The following is a 16,529-nucleotide window of genomic DNA, read 5'->3' as shown; positions in this document are numbered from 1 at the left end:
GATACGCGAATATATTGTACAATTAAAAACTGACGGGTTCCTTCTTTACCCTTTTGACCTTCTCACCTCCACTTGGTTTGGAGTTTTCCTTTGCAATGTGCTTTATAATGTAATCTGCACGTTTTGCCAAATCCAAGGTATTTCTGGTCTTGAGAAACATGTCCAACTGAAATCTCGGATCAAGTTTAGTCAACTCATTTATACATCTCCACTTGTCATAACCTGCACAAAATGTTTACGGCATACAAGACTTACCGAAAAGGGCAATGATGTTCAATAACCAACGGTCCTCATCTTCGGTAAAGGTGGATTTCCCACGATGAGATGAAAATAGCTGGTCAGTGCCAACCCATGGATTCTTGAGTTGCTTTTGTTTATTTGCAATTACCTAGAGAATTTTAAGACTACACAAAAAACGCACCTGATGTTGTTGATGTAAACGAAGCAGGTTTTCTTCACCCGCCTCGATCTTTTTAATGTGTTTTGACCAATCAGGCAATGTGGTATACTTTTCCCAAAAGACCTTACTGTAAGCTTCCACCTCTGCAAATGTCTTGCTCTCTAGCGTTGCAGCAATAGACTTGATGTCATAACGACTGTGCGCTGTACAAGCCTTTACAAAATTATTAAAGTCCCTCTTTGACCAATTTGGGAATCCCTCGCTAAGAAGCTTTTCTTTCAAGAGTTGTTTTTCTTCACTTAATGCTCCAAGTTCATTTTCTTCTTGGTGCAACTTTATAATTTGTGCATTGTCAAAGAACTGAAATTCTGGAGGAATGATGGATTTATCCAAATGTCTCGTGCTTTGATAGAGTTCCATCTGTTCTTTAGCAATCCTCAGTTTTCTTCTACTTTCTCTTTCAATGAGATTATCATTCTGTGTCCTTAAAGCCTCGAGTTTTGACCATTCCTGTTTGTCCATTTCATCTGCATCCTCGATGCTGTTATTAGGATATTGATACATGTTTTGAGAGTTTGTGGTTGTTGAAAAATCCAAGAGACCTTTTTTAGTTTGTGTTATAAGTTTGTTGTTGAGCATATTTGCCCTTTCTTGCCCCTTACTAAGAATAACATCCAAATCAGCATCCGTAATGGCTTTATCACCGGCCTTGAAAATGTGACTGGCACCATATTGTACCATAGCAAGCAATTCTTTTTGTGCTAAACGACCATGCTGAATTACAGCACTATCCAACTGTAGCTTTAGAGTAGCTCTCTCTATAATTTTTTCTTCAATTGTGTATTCGTGCACAAGCCTGTAGACATGAACTGGCTTCAGCTGACCAATTCTGTGTGCTCTATCAATGGCCTGAAGATCTACCTGGGGGTTCCAATCGCTGTCATAGAGAATTACAACATCAGCTGTAGCAAGGTTGATACCTAGACCACCTGCCCTTGTAGAGAGCAAAAATATGCTAACTTCACTATCTGGCGCGTTAAAGGAGGAAATCTGATGATCTCTGTCCTCACTAGATGTATTGCCATCTATTCTAAAGTAAAGATACCCACGCATTCTACAATAATCCTCTAGAATGTCCAACATCCTAGCCATTTGGGAAAATATAAGTATTCTAGAATTGCTTTTTAAAAGCCTGTGAAGAAGTTTATCCACCAAATTGAGTTTCCCTGCATTTTCAACCAAGTGCTCCCCAAATGGATCATCATTACGATCTTCATATCCATCAAAGAGGTAGGGATGATTACAAGCTTTTCTCAACTGCATAGCTAAATTCAGTAGTTGAACCTGAAGCCCCGATTTTGTATTATCTTCAGCACCAAGTTCAGGGACATTTTTTCTCAAAAGATCTCTATAAAGCTGTTTTTGCATAGCAGATAAAGGTACCATGAGCAAAAGCTCATTCTTCGGTGGCATTTCTGTTAAAACGTCCTTTTTGGAGCGGCGAAGCATAAACGGACGCAAAATCTCATGCAATCTTGCTATAATCTGCAAATTTCTAGACTCTCTTTCAGCTTGTGTGAGTTCCTTTGGTCCAACCAAATCAAACACCTGCTCAAACTCTTCAGAAGATGCAAACACCTCAGGAAATAAAAAGTTGAGAAGTGCCCACAACTCTTTTAGATTATTTTGCAGAGGAGTTCCTGTGATCAAAAGTCGATATTCTGTCTGAAACATTCTAACAACCTCACTCAATTTGGATTCTTCATTCTTTATACGATGGGCCTCATCAATAATGATATACTTCCAATCTAGTTTACACAATGCTCGCTTAGTTTTACAACACGTTTCATAAGATGTAACTATAACGTCGTATTTATCTTGATCGAGCTCGTTGTTTATGAGATAGGCGCGTTCTTCCTTGTTCCCTATAAATTTCAATACTCGAAGGGATGGACAAAAACGGTTAATTTCGTTTATCCAATTGCCAATTGTCGACTTTGGAGCTAAAACCAAGTGTGGACCATCGATTCCACACGACTCCTTTAAGTATGCCATTAGACTAATAGTCTGGAACGTTTTTCCCAGTCCCATTTCATCCGCGAGAATACCATTCAATCCCTTATTGTGTAGTCCTACAAGCCATCTCAAACCTTCCAACTGGTATGGTTTTGCGGTTCCTACCAAAGATTTGGGCTGATCTATCCTGACGTCAATTTTAGCGTTCCTCTTTACCAGTTTCGGCTCCTGCGAGGTGTTTGACTTTTTAAATCCTTTTCTGCTCTGTGCCAAAATATCATCAATAGAGGTAGTTTGGTTCAATATTTTGTGTAGCAGTGTTATGTTGTTACTATCCCCAAAGCCATTGTACTGGTCAACTCCATCTGAAGGAAACTCAGGCACGGCAGTTTCCTCCTTCACGTCACTATCTGGTTGAACAGGCAGAGTAGTATGTGAATTGTCAGTTGTGCCAACTTCCGAGCCTTCCATCGCGAAACTATGATAGGCGTCGGATCCGTCAACTCACTCGCGTCTATAGACAGAAACTTGCGATATTAAAATTTAATGAAACAGTAATACGCACACATTTATATTTTTAAATGTCATAATATATTAGAGAGATGAATTATGAGGCCGAATGACACATTGCCTTTGAATTTGATGTTCCATGTGGTGGTAACCGCAAGACGCCCGGCGGATTCAGAGGCATTTCACGTCAATACTTCGGCCAATTTTTTATTTGGGATGACAACTTTTACGTCTTTATAGATTATTTCTGCCGATTCATGCAGCCTCTCAGAGACCTGCAGGTCCAAACGAAGAGTAGGGGACCGGACAGTTTGGACAGTATTGTCCACTACTGTTAGTACATCCGACTCGTTAATACATGCGACTCTACTTTTAATTTCATTATCTACCGCTTGATATAGGAATGATCTACCGCCAATGTGACCTATTTTGAATTTGGAGGTTTCATCATACATTATCGGCAGGGACGACGGAATCTTATCTTCTAGAATTTTCTCCAGGATAGGATCCTTGTTTTGATCATACTTTGATAGAATGTGTAAAGAATCATACAATGCTCCCTGCTGTTTTATGTTTAACTTCCTGCAGCTGGCCTTTACTTGGCTGAGTAGCCCTTCATAAACATCTCCAACCTCTTCATCACTGTACATTTTATGGCGATCATTAATCTAAACTAACAGTGAGAGTAGGGCTGTAGAGTACAAAAGGTGGATCATTTGGGTATGTGAAAGTAGCAGGTCCTTCGTCCTTAGAATGTGTCGTAGCACTGCGATTATGGTCTTCCTTTCTGAACCGTTTTGAGCAATTATTGCACTCATCAGTATCCAGTAGGAAAATTGTTTGCTTAAACACATCTCATTGTTCATATCTAGTTCCATGGTATCCAAGGCGAGTTTTAAAAGTCTTGAAGAAGTGACTCTAGATCCAGTTTAAGTTATTTTTGGAACTTACCCTATTGATCTTTGCAAGATCAATATCAAAGAAACCGTACTATAATAAGGTTTATTATCTTCAAAGGTTTTCATAATTGAATCCCTAAAATATATGCATTACAAACACATCGGACAAACACTATATCACTGTGTCTACCATCTCCCAGTCTTGCAGATATTCCAAGTAAATATAACTTTTGTCTCAGGGATAATCCCTATTACAAGCTGTGATATACTCAACAAACATACTTCTATAGAAGCGTCCTTGTATGCATTCACTAGCTTGTCGGAACTAAATGTCCTAAGCCTAGAAAATCCTTCCATGGTCCTGTAAGATTGTTAAATTTGAGATGAATACATACTTTTCGTATCTTCTTCCGATGTCATCAATCTTTAATTCAATCTGAGTGGATAAAGATTCAATCAGAACCTTGTCCGTGATATTGAGGCTAGACACGTTTCTGCAAATATCACACAATTCTAGAGAGTAGTTGTTCATCTTTTCCTTCAGTTTTTCAATTAGTGGGTTCAAAATCTGCGCAAAAATATAAACAGAAGGATATTAATACCGTAAAGTGCGATAGGTTTAGTGAGCAATACAAAGTCAATAACTCATATAGACGTTTAGGTGATGCTTCCTCAGTTAGTTCTTGGGCTCTATTATCGTAATAACGTTTGATTATAAAAGAACCTTGCGATAACAGACGATAGTACGGCCTCATCAGAGTAACCTAGCACTGAAAAGGCATTGAGACACTGTACAGAGTCATAATTTAGATCCCAAAACAAACCCTAACCACTTGTAACGGATATAACTTATTAGAATTGTCATTTAATAGGAGACTTGCTTCTCTGATTAGCCTTAAATCGTTACATTTGTCGAGTGCCTAAGCGGTTGTGTGTGTAACTCAGGTACATACCAGTTCTTCCACGTATCTCGTGAGATTCTCAGGATCATTGAGATTCCTACAATGCGCAGGCTGAATACGAGGTATTTCTGGTAGCGTCCATAATGATCTTTTGAAGAATTTGTGATAAAGACCTCGTATACGGTGCGATGTAAATTCTGATACCATCCTTAGAGGAATAATCAGAACGTTATGAACATAGTATCAGCATTAAAACAGCTATACAAACTCAGAACAAACACAAACTGCGTATACCATAGACACTATAAATGAATAACATATAGAGGGTTACATTCAAAATTTATTTTGATTTAAGGCGCAATCTATCGAGGTTAACGAGTTTATGGAACAGAAATAGCAACTTAAGGTGCCCTTTGACCAGTAATTGACAAACTCTTCAATCCCTCTACGGAACGAGGCGCTATTAAACAATGAACCTGTAAATATTATACTAGGAAAGTTAGTTTGGGATATAGACAGATACCTTGTTGAGTTGTTGATTTGGCTATGTAGATATGCGATATGAGTTGTGTTAATCGTTAGCAAGAGTGTTAATGATTTGGCAAAATCCTCCGCTTTTATATTGTTGTGTCTATCTCCATGCAAGTTTGTTTCTGTACTTCCCGGTGATTCTTTAATATCGTCTAAAGGTTTACCGGATGTATTTGCATCCTTGGTGTCCTCAAAAGTAGTATTTCTGTGCACTGAATTATCTTGGTTAGATGCAGAGAACTGCAACTTTCCAAACGTAGATGCAAGTAGGTCTCCTGGCAAACCCATTTCTTTATATGCATCTCCGTAAATATCCGAAACTAACATGTCACAGTTGGTATTTGTACCCGATTTTGCCAATTCGATAATGTAGTCTAGACTAAAGTTCCTTTGACTTTGTCCTGTTCTATTGGCGAATAGTTTAAAGAGTGACAATAGTGAAACTGGTCCAATGGGTGAATTACCCAAAAATTTGACTTGTTTCTCTCTATCATCTACCAAGTAGTAAGTTACACTGGAATCAAGTAACACCAAGATGATAGGATAGTTAAGCTTAAGATTACATTCTGAATGTTCATCATTGGCATTTGAATCACCATTTGTAAATATCAAACGATCCAAACTTGTTAAAAGATCTATTGTACGAAAGCTAAGTCTATCTTCTCGGTATTTTACTACTTTAGTTTCTGGATCAAGTTTGAAATCACTCAAAGCTAAGTCGCCAAAAACGCAAATCTGTTTGATTATACCATAATATTCTTTGAACTAGATAAGGTTAATCTTTAATTAAGGTAACTAACCTTGTCATTGCAGAGTTTAAAGTCAGGATTCGCCATTTTCAGTGTGTACATTGTAGTATGCCCAGTGAGCGAAGTATGGATACTTACATCCATGAACTTCGCACATTTTTCGGATAATGTCTGGACGTGTAACTTTGATTCGTTATTTTCATCTAGTATAACCACATTTAGCTCCTCGTATCCGCTAAAATGGTTTCTGGATAGCTCTACGCCGATGCGATTACCCATCCAAAAAACCGATTAAACAGAGTATTTACTGGAATAAAACGTATTTGGTACACATATTTAGCGCTATGAAGATTATTTTGCAAAAGGTGTGCCAAAATCAGAAGAAATTGACACTATATTGGATTAACGTCTCCCTTCAGTCACCATATACACATGCCTTTATAAAAATCACCTGGAAAACAGGTAAAAGGATGTTTACAGGTTAAATGAGTAAAAAAAGAAAAAGAAATGACCCCGTAGATGAAGAAGGAAGAAAAGCATCCAAGGCTGAAGAGAAAGCCAGGTTATTTGAAAAGTCGAAACTCTTTCCAAAGATAGTAGGTGTTTGTTATGAGAAAACACAAGCGACATGGATAGCTACATGGAGAGCTAATGGCAAAACCTGCCACAAGTACTTCAGTACCTCTACCCTAGGGTTTGAGGAAGCCTATCACCGTGCTGTTTCGTGTCGAATAACAAACATCCAAAAGAAGAAGAATCTATTTAAACATGATATTTCGGCTTTACAGTCCCAGGCTAGCTCAGAAAACGTTCTCATTGAAACCAGCATATTTCCCTTGTCAACTCAAGAACCAAACACGGAGGAGCATTATAGGCTGAAAATGCACAAGTGCGCTCTATACTGTATATTAGAAGATTTAAAGTGGAATTCTCCTAGAACTGTTCCACATATGGATGTAGACAGTCTCAAAACTCTCAATGAGATTATAGACAAACATATTTTAAACATATGGCATTCAACCGACATCTCCCAGATTCAAAAGTATTTAGACATGTTTCAGCCATTTTTGGATCTGCATATGCTCCCAAACACACTAGACATCAAAGAACAGGCAGACTATGTCCATGCCATATACGAAATGCCAGTGTGATTGATGGCATGAATACTGAGATTTGAGGTTTAATTTTGCCATTATGGAGACTACGTAGCGTAATTACGAATGGAATAGTCCAAACGGTACGACATCGCAAAATACGTTCGAGATTCTAACACCCTGTAATACGAGATATTCAACGTATATTAACCATTATTCTTATGTTATATACTCTATCTACATTTGTGCGCGATTTTCGCAGACATCTGTCACAATGGAAAAAAGTGGCAAATGTGTCACCCACAGGATAGACTAGGAAGATGTGCCAATGAGTCAGTTGTAATAAATTAATGTCTTTTTCTTATTGGTAGTCTACTTGTTGAGAAATTTGCAGAATAGTTGGCAATTCTTCTTAGCGAACGCAGCAACTAACCCACAAAGAAATCATATCTTTAAGGGCTACACATTTAATTAATCAAAAGACAAACTTAAAAATTAAAAATTTCTAACTAGCGCTAGGGGTACAGTGGTGGCTAAAGTTCGGTTGACATCACTATACTGTAAATTGTGTGGATTGCCCAGAGGTCTCCCAGCCACACTTTAATAAAAAGGAGCCAAATACAAATAATTTTGTCTACTAGTACTTTTGTTTGTGAAGAATTGCAGTCCGAGGGTCTTTCCAAATATGAAAGTCACCAAACTTGCGCTGTTGCACATATTCTTTGTCTTTGTGCTATACTCACCATCTTTTGTACGCTACACATTATGCGAAGAAGATGTTGATGTTGAAGTAACTGAAACACCTGAAGAAAAGGAAGAAGAGGTAAAATTGAGCGAAGAGGAACTCCTGAACCAAGCGGAGGATCCAGTTCTACTCAGTGAAGATGATATCTCAAAACTCTCTAAAACGGGAGAACACCACGAATATCAAGCAGAAATTACTCGTTTGCTCGATATTATCGTAAATTCCCTCTATTCAAGCAAGGAGATTTTCTTGCGTGAGCTCATCTCCAACTCCGCTGATGCCCTTGAAAAATACAAGATATTCGCACTTCAAAATGACTATGAAGACAAGGGTGAAGAGTTGAACATAAAGATCCGTGCTATTCCAAATAAGCGTATTTTGACTATTATGGATAATGGTATAGGTATGACCAAACATGATTTGATTAACAACTTGGGTACCATTGCCAAATCCGGAACCGCCAATTTTTTGGATGCACTTAATAAAGGTGAAGGAGATGCAAGTTTAATTGGACAATTTGGTGTTGGTTTTTATTCTGCGTTTCTTGTTGCAGATACTGTTATTGTGCAGAGTAAGCATTCCACTGATAAGCAATATGTATGGAAGTCATCCGCTGATGCAAACTATGAACTTTATGAAGACCCCAAGGGCGACACTTTGGGCGCACACGGTACCTTAATCACCCTTAAACTCAGAGAAGATGCTACAAATTATCTAAAGCCCGATGTTCTCCAGGATTTAGTTAAAAAGTACAGCCAATTTGTCAAACATCCAATCAAACTCTATAAGCTTTCAAAGGATGGCGATTCAGTCGACTGGGCGGTTGTAAATGATGTTCCTCCAATTTGGACAAGGGACAAGACCACAATTACTCCAGAAGAGTACATTTCATTTTATAAGGCTATTAGTGGACATACTGAAGATCCTTTGACCCACATTCACTTTTCTGCCGAAGGTGATGTTGATTTCAAGGCTCTTTTGTACATACCTGCACGTCCTGCAAATATCTATTTTGACAGCAACTCCAAAGAACATAATGTCAAAATTTACAGCAGAAGAGTACTTGTATCTGAAGAGCTTCCAGACTTCATTCCTAGGTATTTGTTCTCTATTTATGGTGTAGTAGATAGTGATTCCTTCCCTCTCAATGTTTCTCGTGAGCATCTGCAGCAATCAAAATTGATCAAGGTTATTGGAAAAAAGATTGTTCGTACAGTATTGGATACTCTTTTGGACTTGATGAAAAAGAGTGACAAATCTAAAAAGGCATTGAAGGAAGAACTTGAAGCTGAGACTGATGAAGAGAAGAAAAAGGAGATTGAAAAGAAAATCGCTCAACCAACAGAGTTTGATAAATTCTATAGCTCATTTAAGGGTGCACTCAAGGTTGGTTGTTATGACGATGATGCTAATAGGAAGAAGATTGCAAAATTGCTGAAATACAAGACCTCAAAGCACAAGGATACTGAAATTACGCTGGAACAATACATTGCCGAAATGCCTGAGAATCAAAAGGATATTTATTATGCAAGTGGAGACTCATACAAGGAGATTAAAAACATTCCACATTTGCAGGGTTTTGTAAAGCGTGATTTGGATGTCTTGTTCTTGATGGATACCATGGATGAATCCTGCCTAACACAGCTTATGGATTATGAGGGTAAGAGGTTCAAATCTATTCAAAAGGGTGAAATATCATTTGATCTCACGGAGGAAGAAAAGGAGGAGGAAAAGAAAAAGATTAAGAAATACAAGCCACTTACAAAGGTTGCAAAGAAAATGCTTCCAGAACTCTTGGACGTCAAAGTCTCTAGGCGTCTTACGGATGATCCTTGCACTGTTGTTGCTTCTGAATGGGGAATGACGGCCCATATGGAAAAGCTTGTAAAGTCTTATGTAGTTCATAAGCAAGAGGATAGTTTTGATGTTGCCTCAAAGTTCAACTCTAGAATATTAGAAATTAACCCAGATCATCCAATCATGATTGAGCTTTTGAAGCGTGCTATCAAAGATCCTGAATCATCGGATCTTAAACGTTCTATCTTACTATTATACAATGCAGCAAAGCTTGCCAGTGGATTTATAGTGGAAAATCCCAAAAACGTTGTCCAATCCGCTTACAAGTATCTCAACCATAACCTCGGAGTGGATGCCAGTTCCAAGCTTGAAGACGTGCAAGTTGAAGAATCTGAAACTGAAGAAGAGAAACCAGAAGATCCAGGCACACTCGATATTGAAAGACTTATTGAAAGCAATAACGTTGAGATTGATGATGAGGTCAAGGAAAGTCTCAAGACACACCTCTACGAATCTAAACATCAAACTGAAGGCGAACCATTGAACCTTGATCAGTTTGAAAGTCTGAGCGATGAGGAAGAAGAGGATGACGAAGATGAAGATGATGACGACCATGAGCCCAAAACCCACGAATACGACCCCAAAGATTCACCAGTCACAGAAGATATTATCACTGATGAATTGTAATTTGGCATAGTTTAAACATATTTATCGTCTATTTACGTTTGTACTATAATGTGTGCTATATAACATAAATGGCCGCATATAACGTGGCTCAGGACAGAAAAAGCCGTAAGGAGCAGTTTGATAGGCTTATACACTACTTTTCTGGTAATTTTATAGTTGTTAGAACGTTATCCCATGCAAAGGAAAAGATAAGTGGATTATTTCAACCAGTGGATGTGTTATCTTCAATATTGCTGAAAGATGAAAACTCCAGTGGATTCACGTTTGAAGATTATGAACATCTCACAAAGCTGAAGGAAAATGATTTCGATTATCATCTACTTGAGGCTCTGGTGGCTAATGAACCCAAAGAGGACGACCTAGAGTCTGATGCACCAATTACCAGATGGTTTATAGAATGGTCAGTTCAACTTGTAAAGTTGGTCAGAGTATCACGCCATGTTCAGTATGATGTGCCTTTGGAAACCACTGGTCTATTTCTAATCGCACACCCTGATGATAGCGAAGTAGTTTCCTCTATTCTGCAGAATGCTCCGACATTTCCTATCGCTCTCTTATTCATTGGAGATTCTTTAGACCCTGAAAAACTTAAGGAAATACAAGCCAATGCTTCAAAATCTCTAATATTAGACACTAGTGAATGTTCTGATGTAGATGCCCTTTGTCAAAATGGTTCTAAATTACACGAATTCACGATAGATTTTGTAAAACATTGTCTTGAAAAGCTCAATTACACCCATTCCGATGTAGAAAAGATTAAAAAGAAAACTTCCAAAAGTCCCCAATCAGATGAATCAACTAGGAGAACTCTATATATTTTAATGTCTGAAGAATTACATCATGGGCTCCAGACAGTTACCAGCAACATGTGTCGCACATATACCGACCATGATATACAAGCACTAGCTCATGTTTATTCTGGAATATTACAGTACAAGAGAATGAAACAGCAAATTAAAGGTGAAAGTCATCATGGAGATTTAGATAACATCATTTTTGATTTTGACAAGGCGGCTTCTCTCTATCTTAAATTTGGTAAAAAGTGGGAATCTCTGCTTATTTCCATATTTTCCTTGTTTGTTGAAGACGATACAGAAGTAACCAAATTTGCAACTAAAAATGCGTCTTTTGAATTGAAAACAAAATCCGATCATGCGAGGTCTGCTCTATCTCTAGAACTTTGTTCGCTTCATTCTGAAAAGAAGAGGAAACGAATGTTTCAGATGGTGATGGCTGGACATATGTACAATCAAGCGGGACTTTATAATCTCTCTAAAAGATGTTATTTATTGGCTGTGCCAGAATATGAGGAAAAGGGATGGAATGTTTCCTATGAGCATTTGTTTGGTGCTCTTGGAAGATACAATGCTCAGTACTTTGTAAATGCCCTGAATGGTCTTTCAAATGTTTGTGAATCAAAACTGTTTGCAAACTACGAACATTTTGGTGACATACAGTCGGTAGAATCTTTAAAATCGCAACAATATGCCGGAGACAGAGAAATATCATACCTTAGACGTCTAATGAAAGTATCTTTTATGGTATCATCTGGGAAATCAAAGACAAAGTTAAGAATATCATCAAGCTCTAGTGCTTTTCCAGGCCTTACAATTGAAGGGTCAATTGTACCATCAATTGAGCAAAATGGTTCATTGCCTTTCCCTGTTCGTGTTCCCCTGATTTTACTCAAAAGCAGAGAGGGTGTTCCGGGAAGAAACTGTTTCTTACTCTCTTTCAAACTGCTTCGAGTATTAGGTAACCCAAAAGATCATGACTATACTAGCTACAATGAACGTTATCTTGAAGAAGAATATATGAACAAATGTATAGAAAAACTAGCATCAGAGCATGAAGAATGGAAGCTCTGTCTAGACTTTACACGCTCACTAGATAGAGCAAGCTTCAAAAGAAGTACGAAACAAAACACTTTACCACGTACAATTAGGAAGGATTCGCCCATTTTACTACAATTGGAGTTTGTAAATCCTCTACATATTCCGCTACATTGTGATGAGTTTTACATTTTGATAGGCTCTGAATCAGAAAGTTGGTGGGAAAAAGTACAAGTTTTATCATATTCTTCGGATGACTCTCTCAAAGAATATGCGTTTGTCTATCTCAAAGAGCTTGAAAAGCAAATTCTTTATATGCAATTCAAAATCTCAAGGTGTGGATCTTTTGTAATAAAGGGTGTACGATGGAAACTTTTTAGTAGTGCCAACTTTTGGGTACCATTGTATCTTTCTGGTGGAAAAGTTACGATAAAGACAGATACCACTGTCTTAAAATCACAGCCACTTTGCGACTATTTGAATGGTAGAAGAAAAAATTATGGACTACATTTCAAAATATCGGAAAAGCAACCCATAGTATCTGTAGAATTCTATAGAAGAAATCCATCTGATTATTTTACGAGTTTTGATAAACGGGAAGATTTTGATATATATGACAAGGAATTTTTAAAGGCTATAAAATTGTCCGAGGGTAAAGAATTTTGTGAAGCCCTGGACTCTGAGCAACTTGTCAGAACTAATGATCCTCTTGAAGAGTATGACCCGTTATTATGTATAGTAAGGTGTATATCTGGGGAATTTGTCTTTACGGAACTCAATATTAAAAATAAAGGATCTTATCCTATATCCACAATCACAATTAAAATGACAAGTGTTGGAATCTTCAAATTACCAATGTACCCTATCGGATTCAGAATAGTATCCAATAACGCAAAATCGCTATGGAATGTCACACAGGGACATACAATTAAGATTAGAGAAAATGTTCTTGATGAAAAAACATTTGATGTAGTAATATCCGGAGATGGCCCACTCCTTAATCCTGATGAAACGGCTTCAGTGTTTTTCTTTATGATTCCCAATCTGGTTGGAGATTCTGACATATGTTGTGTTAGTGGGCACGTGTCTATAACATCTGAAGGAGATAATGTGGAAACTATTGTTGTATTTAAACAGTTTTATCTTTTGAGTGACGGAGTTGTTGTGCTTGCAAACGCTGACCATCCATTATCTAAAGTTATAAAGTGTAATATTAAAAATCATTCTGATAAGGATATAACTAGTCTGACTTTCTACAATGATGATAAAATTTTAGAACCAGTCATTTCACCTGTACGAGTACTCAACACAAAATTAGATATAGAGAAAACCATTGTCATCAAAAAGAAAACATCAACAAGTACGTTATTACCATATAATGATAAATTCACCTCCTTTGTTGTAAAATGGAACTCTGGTAATGTATTCGGCTTTGAATACCCAGCAATCAGTATTCCAACATACGCCAAACTTGTTGTAGATGTAAAAGCAGATCTAAATGTCATACAGTGGGAAGGAAAACCACTAGTTGTAAACATAAATTTTGGAATCACAAATATATCAAAAGAGGCTTTCGAATCATGCTATGCAAAGGTTCCGCTTTTCAACACCAGAGAAGACTGCCACAAATGGTTCTTTGTAGGAACAACAAAGAGGAAAATACCAGCAACTCAACCAGGGGAAACACAAAATATCGCATTCTCTGCCTTAATACCACTACCAGGGGTCTACATATTTACAGCATCAGACCTTTCATTCACTGGAACCATACAACCCGTTACTATACCAAGCCGACAACAGACTATTGTCGTAAATAATTAATTTTACAAATTATTCACGTCTCGAACGTTTGTTAGATCGAAGTGCACTAACCAAATCACCAATTTGCGATGACGATGGAGTTACCAAGGGTACCTCAAGTCTGTACGACCTAGACTTCTTTCCACCAGTTTGAACCAAGCTGGTCAATTCTACACAACTGTCGAACAAAAGATTCAAAGACATCATCCCCCTAAAATCTATATTCAATAGTGTCGAAAAGTCATAACTCCATTCCGAGTTGCATGTGTAAATACAGAGCCACATAAGGTGACACATTAGCTTCTTACAACCAGTACTGTTGAGAATAAACTCTGAATTCCCTTTTCTAACATAAAATTGACCCAAAATCCATATGGACAATTCGAATGGAACCCTAAATGTTATATCTAATTATGGAACAACTAACCTATGATATGTGCTGATAAATGTGTTCAAATCATTGGAGTTCTTGAATTGTTTGCTAGACTTTTGTAGCAGTACCACAAAAATGTCCAGAATTTTTATGCATCTAGCAATTCTTTCGCTCGTTTCTCCGGAATCTGTCTTTTTCAGGGACATGGCGCATATCTTGCATACATTAACCGCCGTTTTAGAAGATCGCCTCAACTTTGAAGTAATAAGCGTTGTATCCTGCATGCAAGATAAGAATGGTTCGCCGGAAAAATCAGAAGAGTCCAACAATCCGCAATCTATAATTTTGTCTAAACTTGTTAATTCGTACGGATCTTTAGCAAAGCTAAAATACTTGGGAAGATGTTCATCACGCATACTCTGTACATTTTCATCATTAACCTTTTGTGGTTCAAGACTATCTTGATGTGCAGTATTTGCAGAACTCTTTTTGCTAACTTTTGGTTCAGTCTGTGTAGAGGCCCCAAGTTCGTTGGCCAACTTAATCCTTAACTTGCTAAATTCATCGTCAAACCCAGATATTATTGTGTTGGAGTAGTTGGAAACAAGATTTTTCACGAAATCAGAAATGTTCGTTATTCCAGAGGCATAGTCTGATTTTATTCCGCTAATAAACTCGAAGCAAAGAAGACGCAATTTTGAAACACCGTCATCATCACTCAATAACTTGTCAAAGTCCTCGACAGCTTCTAAGAATGTTGTTTCAGGAACAAGAGAGCTTCTAAAGAAGTGCCAATTCTGCCACAAGCATCCCCAACTTAGAGATGAGAGATACTATAAAATGCATTAAAATATGTAAAAAACAAACCTTGTTTATAGCATCAATGTTACTTCTCCATTTAGTTGCAGAATCTGTTCTAGCTGTTTCAAAGCGTAGTAATTTAAGGGTAAGTCTATCAAGCATATTGTTTCTAACAATTTCATTTATATAAAATGACTTTCTCAAGGTGTTTTGTTTTTCCCGCGGATTAGACCTTATATTCGCAGAAAACAGCGCACAGTTGTATATCTTTATACCAGTGTTACTTATAGAGACAATGTATTCTGCAGGAGTATCACTAGAGGACTGTCTAATTGCGGAATCGTTGAGCAGTACAACTTCGCTAGAGAAGTTTGGATTCCTGGCAAACAATGCTACGGGAATTTTTCCAAACTTCTTGGAAAAATCACCTTCGGTTCCACCCTTTGGAGGTCGGTAAATCTGTCGAAGTGATCTAGATCCGGTATCAATTCTGAAAGTTGTGCCTTCGTCAGGCAATCTTGGATTCAATGGAGAGTACATTGCTCCAACACGATCGTGTACTAGCTCTTTTCCCTTTTGTCTAACGTTGTTATAATTGTAGTAGGGATCAAAGTAGTTGTATCCCAGGTTTTCGATATCCATAAGGGGTGCTCCCAAGAGATGCTGAATTTGGATGTTCTTAAACTTTTCGCCTTCATCTGAAGCCGGAGAAGCTACAACTTTATCAAAACTTTTGACATCCTTCAAGAGGTATGAATTGGCTTCAACTTTGAGGTATCCTCTGACATTCTTTAAGAAGTTATGTATCATTTCATTTCCAGCGCTGTGTGAATCATACATTTGTGATCCTACCGGGGGACCGCTGGGTACTGCATTAAGTTCATAGTAGCCATCTGTAAACTGATTGAATCTGGAACTAGAGTCCTTGTTAAATAGGAGTTCCTGGGACCGCGTAAGATGACCTACAAGATGGCATATCATGTCTAACAAAAAAAACAAACATAAACAGGCGATATCGTCGAATACTGTCACATTGCGATGCTTTAAAAGGTCTATAACATTCGATAGACCAACTTTGCGGCCGTTTGTGCCAATGGGAGAGGAGTCCAACCTTCCGTTTCCATCAAAGAACGAACAACAGTGCAATAGACACCGTGACAATGTATTAATCACTCTTTCGTCAATTTTAGATGGCAAACCATTGTGTTTGTCCAGCAATCCGGTCAAATTTGGGACAGAATTTGACGACGATTTGGAAACGGACGCAACGTCCCTAAAATTATCCTCCAGACGGAGATAATTCTGGTTGCATTGGACCTCAAAGCCGTGAGTGAGAATATTCTCACAGCGTTTATAACGATCCATTTATTGTACAGAAAAGGAAATGTATAAT

At 37.8% G+C, this 16,529-nt stretch overlaps 6 protein-coding genes across 6 annotated transcripts, besides 1 other annotated feature; 3 read left to right on the top strand and 3 right to left on the bottom strand.

Moving 5' to 3' along the window:
- Positions 1-22: 22 nt before the first annotated feature.
- Positions 23-2,887, bottom strand: BEWA_041170 (helicase family member protein; the record flags this gene model as incomplete). Its single annotated transcript, XM_004833474.1, has 3 exons — positions 23-222; positions 256-388; positions 422-2,887. The coding sequence occupies 3 exons, from the start codon at positions 2,885-2,887 to the stop codon at positions 23-25; spliced, it is 2,799 nt and encodes a 932-aa protein (XP_004833531.1).
- Positions 2,888-3,040: 153 nt separating this feature from the next.
- Positions 3,041-6,403, bottom strand: BEWA_041160 (hypothetical protein). Its single transcript, XM_004833473.1, has 12 exons — positions 6,059-6,403; positions 5,251-6,023; positions 4,779-4,935; positions 4,650-4,745; positions 4,550-4,614; positions 4,428-4,515; positions 4,221-4,393; positions 4,108-4,186; positions 3,997-4,073; positions 3,878-3,961; positions 3,605-3,844; positions 3,041-3,568 (listed from the first exon to the last, which is right to left on the bottom strand). The coding sequence occupies exons 1-12, from the start codon at positions 6,284-6,286 to the stop codon at positions 3,109-3,111; spliced, it is 2,520 nt and encodes an 839-aa protein (XP_004833530.1). The 5' UTR covers positions 6,287-6,403; the 3' UTR covers positions 3,041-3,108.
- A 25-nt stretch (positions 6,404-6,428) lies between these two features.
- Positions 6,429-7,326, top strand: BEWA_041150 (conserved hypothetical protein). Its single transcript, XM_004833472.1, has one exon. The coding sequence runs from the start codon at positions 6,493-6,495 to the stop codon at positions 7,156-7,158; it is 666 nt and encodes a 221-aa protein (XP_004833529.1). The 5' UTR covers positions 6,429-6,492; the 3' UTR covers positions 7,159-7,326.
- Positions 7,327-7,693: 367 nt separating this feature from the next.
- On the top strand, positions 7,694-10,330 carry BEWA_041140 (heat shock family protein; the record flags this gene model as incomplete). Its single annotated transcript, XM_004833471.1, has 1 exon — positions 7,694-10,330. Exon 1 carries the CDS (start codon positions 7,787-7,789, stop codon positions 10,328-10,330), a length of 2,544 nt encoding a protein of 847 aa, XP_004833528.1. The 5' UTR covers positions 7,694-7,786.
- Positions 10,214-10,260: a microsatellite.
- Positions 10,331-10,398: 68 nt separating the features above from the next.
- On the top strand, positions 10,399-13,983 carry BEWA_041130 (conserved hypothetical protein; the record flags this gene model as incomplete). Its single annotated transcript, XM_004833470.1, has 1 exon — positions 10,399-13,983. The coding sequence occupies one exon, from the start codon at positions 10,399-10,401 to the stop codon at positions 13,981-13,983; it is 3,585 nt and encodes a 1,194-aa protein (XP_004833527.1).
- Positions 13,984-13,992: 9 nt separating this feature from the next.
- Positions 13,993-16,501, bottom strand: BEWA_041120 (hypothetical protein; the record flags this gene model as incomplete). Its single annotated transcript, XM_004833469.1, has 3 exons — positions 13,993-14,356; positions 14,390-15,168; positions 15,203-16,501. The coding sequence occupies 3 exons, from the start codon at positions 16,499-16,501 to the stop codon at positions 13,993-13,995; spliced, it is 2,442 nt and encodes an 813-aa protein (XP_004833526.1).
- Positions 16,502-16,529: the final 28 nt, after the last annotated feature.

This window comes from Theileria equi (assembly GCF_000342415.1).
Source record: "Theileria equi strain WA chromosome 2 map unlocalized gcontig_1105316255037, whole genome shotgun sequence".
Taxonomy (NCBI): Eukaryota; Apicomplexa; class Aconoidasida; order Piroplasmida; family Theileriidae; genus Theileria; species Theileria equi.
Note: the sequence above shows the minus strand (reverse complement) of the source record. Positions and strands in the feature narration are given on the sequence as shown.

Excerpts from the sequence above, each read along its gene's own strand:
- BEWA_041150 (XM_004833472.1), top strand. The coding sequence starts at position 6,493 with ATGAGTAAAAAAAGAAAAAGAAATGACCCCGTAGATGAAGAAGGAAGA.
- BEWA_041160 (XM_004833473.1), bottom strand. The coding sequence starts at position 6,286 with ATGGGTAATCGCATCGGCGTAGAGCTATCCAGAAACCATTTTAGCGGA. Across the intron at positions 4,615-4,649 it reads ATCCGTTACAAGTGGTTAGG|TGTCTCAATGCCTTTTCAGT; the intron begins GTTTGTTTTGGG and ends GACTCTGTACAG. Across the intron at positions 4,074-4,107 it reads ACAAGGACGCTTCTATAGAA|GGATTATCCCTGAGACAAAA; the intron begins GTATGTTTGTTG and ends AGCTTGTAATAG.